The 13,633-nt window shown below is 33.1% G+C and overlaps 1 protein-coding gene across 6 annotated transcripts in view; it reads left to right on the top strand.

Annotated features, from left to right (window-relative positions):
- The window catches only part of EYA4 (EYA transcriptional coactivator and phosphatase 4), a 296,329-nt gene that overhangs the window by 264,791 nt on the left and 17,905 nt on the right, over positions 1-13,633 (top strand). For all 6 annotated transcript variants that reach the window (XM_031964240.1, XM_031964244.1, XM_031964242.1 and 3 more), the window contains one exon: positions 11,874-11,963. In XM_031964240.1, the coding sequence (XP_031820100.1) occupies positions 11,874-11,963 (90 nt within the window). The remainder of the gene's footprint in view (positions 1-11,873; positions 11,964-13,633) is intronic.

Genomic DNA, 13,633 nt, shown 5'->3' with positions numbered 1-13,633 from the left:
TGCCACATTCCCCATCAGAGAATCCTGAACCTCAGTGGGAAGGAAGAGAAGGAATGGAGTCTTTGGTGGAAGAGTTTACATTTTTTTCAACTATTCTGCCTAAAACAAAATATCAGAAACATTCATGTTAATTTAACAATTTGACAAAACCAACATTAATGTAATTATCAACTTGATGCAAGACATTGGGCTAAGTAATGAGGCTAAAAAGGCAATAATTTTAAAAACTTCTTCCAGAAAGTTGACATTCTTCTGGGGTGAGAAGAGTAGGACTGATGTGAAGATAGGTTTAATGAAGGTAATTTGAAGAGGGAAACAACCCAGACAACAAGGGTGATCAAGGACAGCTTCACAGAAGAGATAATACCTGAGCTAAGCCTTAAGTAAGATAAGAATTCTAAGAGGATACATTCCGGGTAGCAGACAGTATAGCACAGTAAATAGTTATATGCCCAATTTGCCCTGAATATGAACTAAGAAGAGTAATGTGGAGTAATTCTAGAAAGAAATGGTAAAATGCAGTTTTAGAGATTTAAATATTGAGCTGAGTTTTCTGTATTTTATCTTCAAGGCAAGGGGGATCTTATGAAGATTTTTGAATAGGTTTTTAGGTCCAACCCGCAATTTAGGAAGATCATTTTGACAGCTCTGTGAAGAATAGATTGGAGAAAAGAGAGATTGGAAGCTATTAGAACAGTTTGGAGACTGAGAATGTAGTTGTCCTGAATTCAGCAGGGTAATGATCAAGGAAGTTGTTGCTTGTCATTCATCCTCAAAGAGAACTATGATATCAGGGAGGTGATTCTATGACATGGCAAGTGAATTGGATTTTAAGTGAAGGAAGATTATGCAAAGTTCCCAGCCTCACTTTCTCCTTCAAAGCTTTTTAGGTCCAGTGACCAGATATAAAGCAGGATAACTGGAGATGGTCCTGGATGCAATGGAGATTAAAGAGGCAGAGAGGAGAAAGATGAGAGAAATGTGTAGGAAAAAAAATGGTCAAGATTTAATAACTGACTAGTTATAAAGTGAGAGAAAGAGAAGAACTAAAGGTGATTGTAAAGATTGTAAATTTGGGTGATAGAGAGGGTGATGATTGCTTCAGGAAAATAAAGAAGGTGGGAAAAGAGATGAAAAGTTTCACTGTGGATATGTTGCTTTTCAGATGCCTATGGAAAATTCATGTAAAAAAATCCCAACAGGCAAGTGATAACATCCAGTAAGTAGCTGGTAATGTAGGACTAGAATTTAGGAAGGAAATTAAGGCAGGATATGTAAATTTGACAGGCATCTAAATAAGTATTAGGTTAGAATCTATAGGTTTAATTAAAATGCCATTTTATCCCCTGATTAATAAATTACATTCCAATGAAATTATATGTATCAATGTAAAAGAAGCATCATAGCCCCATCTAGAGCTATGTTGAGTAGATATCTATGTTCAGTGGACACAGCATCAGGCATATAGTTAGAAGACAATTTTCTTGAGTTCAAATCCAGCCTCGCATACTTACTATCTGTGTGATCTTAGTCAAGTCACTTCACTCTGATTCAGTTTCCTCATCTGTGAATTGATAGAGAGAAGGAAATGGCAAATTACTTCAGTATCTTTGCCAACAAAACCCCCAAGGAAAACAAGAAGAATGAAATGCAAGTGAAAGAAATGACTAAATTGAAAGTTCTGTAAGAGATCCCAGAGGCCATCTAAATTCAACATTTTCATTTTTCTTGAGGACCTCAAGTCCTAGAGAAGTTAGTGTGTTTGTCAAATGTCATAAATGACAGAGGTTAGATTTGAATCTGGATCCTTTGAATCCAGAGTACTTTCATTAAATAACACTGTCCAACATAAGGAATCCCTCTGCTCCAATATATCTAGTCCTTCCCTTTCATCCTTAGTTTCAAACAAGCTTTCACTTTACTGTTTTGGGTAGATTTGAGCCTTTCGTGCTTGTATATTGTTACCCACTAAAACATTACTGTTCCCATTGGAATAACTATTTCAAGCACTTGAGCATTGTAAGCTTTTTTTAAAAAAAATCAAAATCCCTATCTGTCTCTCTTTTAAAAATACATAATTGCTGGCTCTCCTGAGATATTTTTACCTTGTGTCCCAAGAGGAGGAATTCCATTTGATGGACCAATCCACTGGAGAGGTCCACAGACAGACAGTCTGGCTCCAATTCTGCACTAACACAACTAAAAGGCATTAGTATTTTGATATAGAGAAATACTGTACTTGATCTTGAGTTGGTTATACACTGGTAATATCTGGCTTGGAATCATATATGTAAGGGCCAAAGAACTGCTCTTTTTTTTTCTTTTGTATTCAACAAACTAGGGAAAAGTTCCAGTATTTTTAATAAAGCAGTACACAAAGTAAATTGGTAGAAGTTCAATTTGTCTCATATTAAATTTTTGTATTAGCCATTTTTGAACCTGTAGCAAACTACTGTATATGGTATATGTATATATGGTATCCATGCTCCCACTTCTACCCATCCACAATATACTTTTCATTTCTCCATTCCCACACTCTTTTGTCTTTCCAGGTTTTTAAATATCTCTTCTCCTTAGAATCCAAAGCCAAAATTCACTACAGTTGACCTAAAGAGTCTCAGCTAAATACTGATGTGGAGAGTATGCTATATTTCCAAATGCATCCAATGAAAGTGAACAAAGCATGCATACATCTCTGCATGGAATTTGGGAGTTAATCCAAGAGGGATTTCATTTTCAAATGTTTGATAAACTAGTGGGACCTCAGGTCTTGGCAGCTTTTTCCTGGAAGCATGATAAGGCAAGAGACTCAGAATTCTCCTTTACATTACACACACAAGTTGCTATGATTACACTCACCTTACCTACTGATCATTTTCTACAGCTCTCAAAGTTCTGGACCTTTAAGTTGGAAAAGTGTGGCACCGGTACCATATGTATAAGCTTATTTTGAATAATAATCTTGGTGGGTTAGATGAAAAAAAAATAGGTATTTGAAATCAAAACTTTAGACCTTCTCTTAGAAACAAGATCGCAACTTCTGACAGGCTCAATTTTTGTTGGCTTGTGTCAAACTCTGTCTCCATCCCCTCCGGCAGGATTGGTTAAATGACTCTCTGACAACAGATGCCTGGCCCAGTTCACTGGAGGATTTTTCTCTTTACCATTTTGAAACCTTGGCACAGTCAGAGGCAAGGAGTGGTGGTGAAGTGGGGGAGGTGGCCAGAGTGGGAAGTGGATACAGCTAATTCACACTCTAGCAAGCTTCATACCTAATAAATAAATAAATAAATTAGAAAATGATGTTTTATCAAAATGCTTATCAACTCCTGGATTTGATAGCATACATGATATGGAGTTAGTATAAATGAAACACACACAGGCAGTCCTCTGTTTTCCACAATATTTGAATGCATTTTTCATCTTTCAGATTCCCATACTTGCTTGATAGAACATTGTTGTTTTGATTTTCATAATTTCATTTGTTTGTATGGTTATAAAATGTGTCAAATGAATTCTCCATGGGTTTTTCCCTACCCATACTTGAACTATGCAGAGAGGTTTCATAATACTCCAGAAACATGGAGTTAATAAAAAGATTGACTAACAAGAATACTATTATTTTCCTTCCTTTCCCAATAAATCTAAAATGCAAAAGCAAAAGAATGTTAATACAGAAAAAAAATAACATAGGTAATTTTATTTGAAATTTTGTAGGCCTTAAGAATTATAATAGCTTAAACAACCTACTTTGAACAAATTCCTTTTAAAATCACACATTTCTGAATATCCAACTATCATCTGTGTCTCAAAGGCAATAATTATTGGTAACATAATGGGAGTAGAATGCATATCAGATTTTTTGAATTGCAACAGTGAGCATTCCACAAAAGCATATAGCATTTCTAATGGAATTATGTTTTCATGCTGTAATTACATTTGATGTTTCCTGATATCCCTTCCTACTTTTCCTTCATGGTTCTGTGAATAGTTTGAGTGAACAGCGCAATAGTATTTTGGATCAGCAAAATTTGGGTCAGCAATAATGTCTACTTTTTAGCTAAGTAAAATTTAGCACATTGATAGTTTCAGGGCTAGCAGTAGTTATGCAAAACTGTTGTTTGCCCTTCGTTCTTAAAGAAGACCATGCCATCAGAGAGAGGATGCCATGACATGCAAGAAAATTGGACTTAAATGATGGAGTGTTGTATAAGATCACCTGCTTCACTTTCCTCTCTAGTGCTAGCTGGGTCCAATGCCTAGATATAGATAGATATAATTGGAGATGGCTCTGGATGCAGTAGGAACCTTAGACTTTTTAAGTTGTCTTGAATGGATTTCAGTTTGAGTAAGGCCACACTTTGTTAGTGAATAAAGCTAATTAGCAAAGAACTGCTTGTTTCAATAGTCTAAACAAACAAACAAATATTAAAAAAAAAAATCTAAAATCTGGAAGGGGAAAACCCTCAGGGTTTCAGACCAAAATAGAAATATTTGCTATTTATATTCACTCTGAGTCAATCAGGACCCAAACAATGATCTGAGACCTATTGTTGACCAATCAAACTAGCATCCAAAAGAAATAATTTTTTGCAGGTTTCTAACTATGAATATGTAATTTAACTGGACTTGGGAACTCAAGGGGAGCAAACCTTTTCTGCCATTACAAACCAGCAAATGTCTTGCAACTTATAGACTTGGTGAATTGACTAGAAGCTCTGAAAAACTAAATGACTCTTTCGGGACCACACAATTAATATGTGTCAGAAATGGGACTTTAACCCAAATATTCTTGACATTGGGTGTCTCTAACCATTATAAAAGACTCACTACTAATTTTAACAATAAAAGGACAAAAGGCATTGAAAAGAAAAATATATTTAACTCTTTAGCAACTGCCCCACAAACTTAAGTACTTTCCTTGTACCTTTGATCATAAAATAGCACAGTTTATATTTTAAGGAATTTGAATCATGGTACGCTATGTGAATTGTTCGTATTTTCATTTTTTCAGGTTTACTTTTTAAGTGTTCTACCTAATTGATCCTCAAGGCATGGTGGGGAGTCCAGTTACTAAAATGAGCATACCTTAATAGATTCATAAATTAAAGTTGTCAGAGAGGCAGTTCGACCTTGATTTCATTTGGAATACCCAAGGAGGAAATTATGCAGTTTGGCACCTTCTCTGCAACCTATCAGTTTAAAGAGCTGCCCAGTATTCTGAGATATTACTCAGGGGAATGTGTTCAGGGAGAACTTAAACTAAGCTCTTCCTGGATCCAAGGCCAGCTCTCTATACCCTATACCACATTTCCTGTGCTGTTGTTAATTTAGTGTAACATTAAATATGAATTAAATGTTCTTAATTAAAAATTAGATAAATGTTTATGGTAAGATCATAAAATAATCATGATTGAAATTATCATCAGATTGAACAATTTGATTCTGTGGTATCTCTAGAAGTTGTAAAGTAAAAGTCTAGTGGACAAACACCATACTGGCCATAGATGAATTTGTTTGCTATACTGGGGGAGGAAATGAAAAAAGGGTCCAGGGAAAATGAGTTTAAGTGCAACAAAAAAGATAAAGAACATAATTATTTTAGAGAAAAATAGAAGTTCAAAAGAGAAGGGGATATAATTGAATGAATTTATTTTATCATCATATTAATTAAATACATATTTTAAAAACTGACTATATATAATGCTCTTTTTATCCATATTGTTTATATTGTTTGCATGTGATGTTGATGAATTTTTAAAAATTCAAGTCATTATAATATAAAATCAAAATCAAAATCCTAGTAATATCTAATATTGGTGGCAATGAATAGAGTGAACTCCCTAAATTCAAGGCAATGAATAGAGTGAACTCCCTAAATTCAAATTTGGCCTCAGACACTTATTAACTAGGTAAGTCACTTAACTCAGTTTACTTCAGCTTCCTCATCTATAAAAGGAGCTGGATAAGGAAATGGCAAAACACTCTAGTATCTTTACCAAGAAAGCACCAAGTTGGATACAACTAAAATGACTGAATAAGAAATTTGTATAACACTTTAAAATTTGCAAATTGATTTGCAAATATTATTGCTAAGATTTAGATTTAGGGAACCAAAATGAGATTAGGGTTTCTGGTGGTCAGGGAGTTAAATGATAAAGTCTAATGGCAGGTTCGGGGTTCAGGGAACCAAATGGAGAGGTTTGGCTCCCCTGCAACCCCTTGGGATTCGGGGACTCTCTTCTGGCAGCGCAGAGGTTCTCTGTAAAAGAATTTACAGACCCAAAAACCCAGATTGATAAAAGAGTTTATTATGGGGATTGGAAGAAAGGTTAGAAATCCTGACAGAGAGGCATAAAGTCTGGTTAAGAAATAGGTGAGGAAAAAGAGGGGATAAATAATCTTGAAAAATATAGATCCTTTTTAGGCTTTGATTTTTTTCATCTGGAAAATGTATCAAAGTCTTATCCTTGTCTACAATAAAGATACTGTGAAAAGAAAATGAGACAGGTTGTCTTGGGAGTGTTTTTGAAGTAATAGTGTGAATTAATGTTGTTATGAAATCTTATTTAAGAAAATCCCCTTCTGTTGCCTCATCATGACTTTGAGGTGACCCTGAGTTCTTATTCCAGGCATAAACTTTGCAAGACCCTACCAAATGACAAATACCCACCAAGAGATTACATAACTCTCCCAAGAAAGCCATCCTATGCACATTCTCACTAGATTGCATGGTAATGAAGTTTTTGAATCAGTGTCTCTCAAACATCATCAAACAAATCAGAGAGGTTATTTGTTTTATTCTTTATCCCATTAGAATGTAAATTCTTGGACAATATACTGCTTCATTCTTTATATTAGTATTTCCATTACCTAGAACAGAACCTGGAACATAAAAGATGCTTAATACATATTTCTTGATTGAGTGAATACTCAATATCAGTACAGGGAATACTCAAAAAACAATGAAATTATAGATTAGCTCTATCTGAAACATCTTTCTTCAGAGAAGCTCTTGGCTTCATTTGAAACACTATTTCCTTCTTTATCTCTTTTTTCCCCTCTGTCTTGCTTCTTTTGCTTTTCACCTGCAGCAATTCTCTGTCTGTTATACTATAGGATCTTAACCTGTGGTATCATATTTTTAACCCTGGGGAGTATGTGAAGAACTTCAGGGTGTATCATATGCACCATAGAAAGGATATAAGCTTTTATACCATACGTATACAATGAGAATCTGTAAGTGGAGTCAGTTTAGGTGAGTGGATAAAGAATACTTGGCTTAGACAAGATGGCATGTTTCTAATCATAACTTGAAAGAAAAATAGATCCACATTTCACCCAAATTCAAATTCATTTCTTGAAAGGTTAACTTTTAGAAGTTAAAAACACTACCTCAGATTTCTCTCCTCAGAATCCCTCTTCAAACTTCTGTAATCTGGCTCCTAGCCCAGCCACTCAACTGAAATCACTCTCTAAGGTCTTCCAAAACCTCTTCTCAGCCAAAACCAATAATCTCTTTTCTCTTCTCATTCTTCTAGACTTGTCAGCTATATTCAAAACCACATTCCACTCCCCTCTTAAACACCCTTTCTGGGCTGAAGTTTGGAAACATTGTCTTCTGGTTTTCTTCTTATCTTTGAATCACGCCTACAAAATCTTCCCTGATTCTCTTCCTGCTTTGCTATATCCCTACATTGCTTTAACACATATACTCCTTTAGGGATCACACTGAATTTAATGGTTTCCAGTGGTCTTTAGACCAGAAGTCTCCTTAACTTTTCAGTACTCTGAGTCTTAATGTCTTGCCCCCAACTAAAATGAAGCATAGTGAATGAAGTAAGTAAAATAAAAAGTCTTTACTCCCAACCTTCTCTTTCTCCCTATCTACCTCTTCAACTTCTGTCAGGAATATCACCATTCTGTCAAATCCTTAGAGATAATTTAAACTCATCACTGTCCTTAGCTCTTCATAAGTTTTTATGTTGTACCATTTATTCTTCTATGTTTTCCTGGATCTGCCCTTTCCCTTCCCTCTAATCTCCTTAATTCTTGACAGTAACCATTGGGATGTACTGATGAAGTCCCACTCCTTCACCCTGTAAGTTTGTAAATCTATGATTCTATAGTGAGTCAAACTCAATGCATTATGACAGATTATAAAACCCTCTACCAGCTTACACTACAATATGTCACCACAACATAATTTCCTCTTTCTCCACTTTCTATGACCTCTGATCCAACTAGGCAAAATTTTTGTGATTATGTTTGATCCATGTACCTCCATCTCATATGTCTGAATATTTTTTTCATATTCCTTAAAGAACTTTCCTATTCCTTTCCTCCAATTCCCAGCCAACATTCTGTTCAGAACCCATTTAGATGCTACTCTCTTCCTGAGTAAATGTATACAAAGACTTTAGAATGCATCACTAGTTGCTTTCTTCTTCTCCACTCTAATATACCCCCAGCATTTATGTACATTAGGTAGCTAGAAAGTACTACAGATAGAGCATTAGACCTGGAGTTAGGAAGAGAAGACCTGAGTTCAGCATGATGTTATCCTAGGCAAATCACTTAATCTTATTTTTCTGGTTTTCTTCAGCTATAAAATGAGCTTGAGAAGGAAATGGCAAACCAAATTTTTGCCACAAAAACACCAAAGGGGTCATGAAGTAATATGATTGAAACAACAAATTTATGTACATAGAGATATAGGTACACTCATACATATGTGTGTATGTACATAAACACATACACACATATGTACTGAACTAGTTTTATGTATAATTTAAAGTCTCACTAATTTTATTGTCTATCAATGAATATAATTATATCCATTCTCTCCCCTCTTCCAGTTTTGGACAAGATTGTTAGACAGAGTCATTTGATTCTGTGGATAGAACATACCTGAATTTCAGCTAATGTTTTGTGGCATCCTTGTATGTATGAAGAAAAGATGTAGGCTAGTTAATAATATTGTTAGCTATTGTTAATAACATTAAAGAGCATAAGGGAGGCAAACTAAAGAATGGTCTCTAATGGATTAATGCCACCTTGGAATGATGTATCTAATAGAATGCCAAAGAAAAAATGTAGTATAATGGAAAGGGTACTGGACTAGAAGCCAATAGTCATCCAGATTAAGTTTTTTTATGTATTTTTTTTATTTTTGTTAAATTTGTGGTTGTGAGAGTGTCAGTTTTCTCTTCTCTAATATATGCATATTAGATAGATCATAAAGTTGTTAGAAAGATCAAAGATGATAATGTAGGTAAAGTGTTTTATGAACGCAAGCTATAATTATCCCTCTGTGCTGTTTAACATTTTTTTTAAAATCAATGACTAACCAAATATAGTATATAAAGTATATTTGCCATTCATGGAAGACAAAGCTAGATGGGATAAAGTATGTATTTGTTGGTAAAATCAAAATCCAATAAAACAAAAGCATATTGGGAAAGGAAGTGTTCAGTACCAAAACACTTTTGAAGAGGGACAGGTGAAAAGAAAGAGAATAAATGAGGGAAAATACAGTTAGCAATAATAATTTTAAGAAGAATTTCAAATCAAGTTCCTTTGACAAAGATTCATTTCCCAAACCTAGAGGAAATTGAGTCAAATCTGTAAAAATAAAAAATAATAGCCATGCCCCAATTGATAAATAATCAAAAGATATGATTTCTGTCCAAAGGGCTATAAATTCATGCATATCCTTTGATCTGACAACACAATTAATAGACATGAATATCAAAAGAGAATTAAAAAAAAGAAAAAGAAAAATTACCTATTTGTTACAAAAATATTCATAGAAACTCTCTTCTTAGAGAAAAAAAAAATTGAGGGAGTGCCCATCAGTTGGAGAATTGTTCAAAAAAATGGGATATGTGTTTGTAATGGGATATTGTTCTATGGGAAATAATAAGCATTATGCTCTCAGAAAAAAGAAAAAAAAGCCGGGAAAGTACTCCATGAACTCAAGCAAACTGAAATGTACTATACAAAGTAGTAGCAATGTTCAGGGATGACCAGCTATAAATGACTTTGCTAGTCTCAGTAGTACAATCATTCACTACTACTCTGAAGGACTTATGATGAAAAATTCTATCCATACCTAGAGAAGGAACTGAGTGTGTCTTAATACAGATTGTAGCATTCTTTCTCTCTTTTATTAAACATAATTTTTCTTGAGGGTTTTTATTTTCAGTGGGGTGGGAGATCTATATTTTCTTTCACAACTGAACTTTTATGAGAATGTTTTACATAACTTCACATATGGTTTCTTAATTGTGGTTGGGGGTAAGGGAAAGAACTTAGAACAATTAAAAAAACAAGTGTAACTTTTTAAAAATGTAACAGGAAAAATATTAAACAAACAAAAAGAATACAAGGAAAAAAATCAGAATCCAAAATTATCTCAATATTTAGTGCTTATTGAATGCACAAATGGGTCAGATTTAATAAGAATAAAAGTTTAAAACTTAAAAACATTAAAGCCTATCAATGACTTTAAAAATAGCTATGCAAGTACAGGATGAAGATGAAAGGAAATGATCTGGCTATACAATCAATTATGTGGTTTAAAAAAAATTGAGTGTTTTAATGGACTACAGGCCATTAACTAAAGAATGACATGTAGTAGACAAAAAAAAAAAAAAGATGTGCTGTTTTTAGACTATGTTAAGAGATCCATGATGTCAAGAACAAAGGAAATGGTAGTCCCACTGTCCTGTTCAAACCATTTCTAAAGTTAAAAGCACAATATCTAGTAATGGGATTGACACTAGAGTATATCCAGAAAAGAATTGTCAAGTTTGTAAGCATACCAAAGATCATGTCCAAAAACAAAACAAAACAAACAACAACAACAAAACAACACCATATTGAATAGAACAGAAGAATTAGAGACAGTTAACTTAGAAGATCTATGGAAATTCTAGTTGTTATTAGTACACGTTACATGTACAAAGTGTCTACTATGTGCTAAATATTTTATAAATATCATCTCATTTGATCATCACAACTAATCCTGGGAAGTAGTTGCTATTATCATCCCCCTTTTACAGTTGAAGAAAATGAGGCAGAGATTAAATGACTTTGCCCACAGATAGTTTATAAAGTTAAATTTAAACTCAGCTCTTCCAATTATATGTTTCAGTTATTTGCATCATCTAGGAGACTACTAATATTGTTATTATTAGAAAGGAAAAGACTACAGGGGAAATGATAGCTTAGATAGTACTGACTTTAAAGTTCAGGAGGAATGGGTTCAAATCTTACCTCATTTGTTAGTGCCCAAGATTGTTACTTAATCTCGATTTTATTTTCTAAAATAAAAATAATACTCATTCCACCTATATGCCTTATATAGGTATAAAGAAAGTGTCTTACAGTGACATAGATTTGGGAATTATTATTCTATTTGAATCCAAGGGACAAAAAGTAGAAGTTGCCAAGGGCAGATATCATTTTAATATCTGGAAAAACAAAACAAACAAAAAACTCTCTCCAATGTTTAAAGAAAGAGAAATGAGAAATGGGCTATCTCAAGAGGTAAAGAATTCCTCATTATAGTAGTTCTTTAAGTCACAACTATATGACAATTTGTGAAAAAATGTTATAAAGGAGATTCTCTTTTAAAGTAGGGATTTGAGATTTTTAGATTTTGAAGCTTCTGTCAACAAATATTCCTTGATTCTGCAAATGTTTATATGCCCTATCTCCCCTTTGAGCTATAAATACTTTGAGCCCCAAGACTGATCCTACATTGGTACCATCATTATAGGTACTCAAGAAGTGGTTCTTCTTCTGCTGCTGCTGCTGCTGGTTTCAAATAATTTGTCTCACTGAGGATATATGTCTTTTCCTTTTAGGATCCCCCAATGGCGGTAACCCTTGGACTACGAATGGAGGAAATGATTTTTAACCTTGCTGACACACATTTATTTTTTAATGACTTGGAGGTAAGGGAAAAAAAACTATCCTAGTAACATATTCTAAAACTTTTAAATGAATTAACCATAAAAAAATTAATAATGATAATAACTTTAAGAAAATAACAAAAAATATTGAAAAGATAAAAAATAGGACTAAACATCTAACAGCATAAAGTATGCATGAAAATACAAGCACAGAGCTAAAGATTATGTTCATTGGCATTATATTCTAAGCTCCTTAAAGATTTTTCTTAATCTCTTTTTGTATCCTAGCACTTGAACACAGTACTTAGCACATAGTAGGTGCTTAAAATCATTTATTTCTTGTTTGATAACTCTATTGACACAAATTAACTCAGCAAAAGACTTATGAATTTTAATAAATACTACCTACTAAACTGGTAGTAAAATGACCATTTTCTATTTCCATTTTATATTGAATGCACTTCTTTCATTTCCCAAAGAACAACCTTTAATGATGTGTCTTTAGATAGTGCAGCAACTCTTTTCTGACCACCAGGTTTGTTTCAGTTCTGTTCAGGTAACTTTATGTGGCTTGCTCATAGTAATGAGGTGCTTAATAAATTTATAAAATCAAATTAAACTAAAATTTAGGCTCTTAAATCCTCTATTTCTACACCCCCCCCCCAATAACAACAGCTATAGATGATAGAAATTGACATATAACTAAACTAATTTCAGCAAGTAATGTTATTTATCTGTTCATAAAACCTTTTGCCCCAACTACTAGCTAGATAGTTTTAATCTTATTTCCTTTTATTTTCCATACCCACCTTTTAAGGGGATTAAGATGTTTAGTAGGCAAAGAGAAAAGAAAAAAAGAAAAGGCATGGATAATTTACATGGACAATTAGCCTTTGAATAATTGAAAATTATCTGTAATAAATTGAGTAAATATCACTCTTGTATCCAGAGTTAATACAGCCTCTCAATAGGATCCTACTATATAGTTATTAAGTCATTTGGCCATTGAAAAATTTTTTCTTCATGCATAAGGGAAAATAAAGTAACTATAGAGAGTTTTTTGCACTTATTTGTTAATGTAATTTTTTTTACAAATTGTGTATGTTAATCTACAGCAAAATGAAAATCTTCCTATATAGATATTAGCTTAAAAATTAAATTAGTAAATGACTTAAACTATTGAAATTACTGAGATCTTTGAACCCATTTTAGGAATATTTGAGGTTTATCCATAAAATGAATGGTTTTGTGCATCCCACTAATATATGTACTATAAGTAAGTTATATAAATACCATGTTTTGTGTAAGGATACAAATTACTGTGTTGTCATTTTTCTGAATAATGAAATCACTTTCTATGCAAAAAAAAAAAAAGACTTTCTTAATGGACAATAAGAGGAATCATTACTCTCATGAAAATTTACAAGTTCTAAAGAATAAAAAATAGTTTTTGAGGCATGCTATCTATTAATTTACTACCAAAATGAGCATGGCATATCAATTGATTTTGTAAAACTATGAAGTATATTTTAAACTCACTTAGGTTTGAACTTGTAATATGAAAAAATATTTTGTCTTAATGTTCAAATTTCCAAATCTGTATCTTATCTAATGATAAATCAAATTTCTTCTGATGATACAAAAATAATTACCTTAATTTGTATTTAAAAGTATTTTCCCTAAACTATTTCTAAATGGCATTTTAAACATTT

This window comes from Sarcophilus harrisii, chromosome 4 (assembly GCF_902635505.1).
Source record: "Sarcophilus harrisii chromosome 4, mSarHar1.11, whole genome shotgun sequence".
In the NCBI taxonomy this organism is placed as follows: Eukaryota; Metazoa; Chordata; class Mammalia; order Dasyuromorphia; family Dasyuridae; genus Sarcophilus; species Sarcophilus harrisii.
This window is presented reverse-complemented; position numbering and strand designations above follow the sequence as displayed.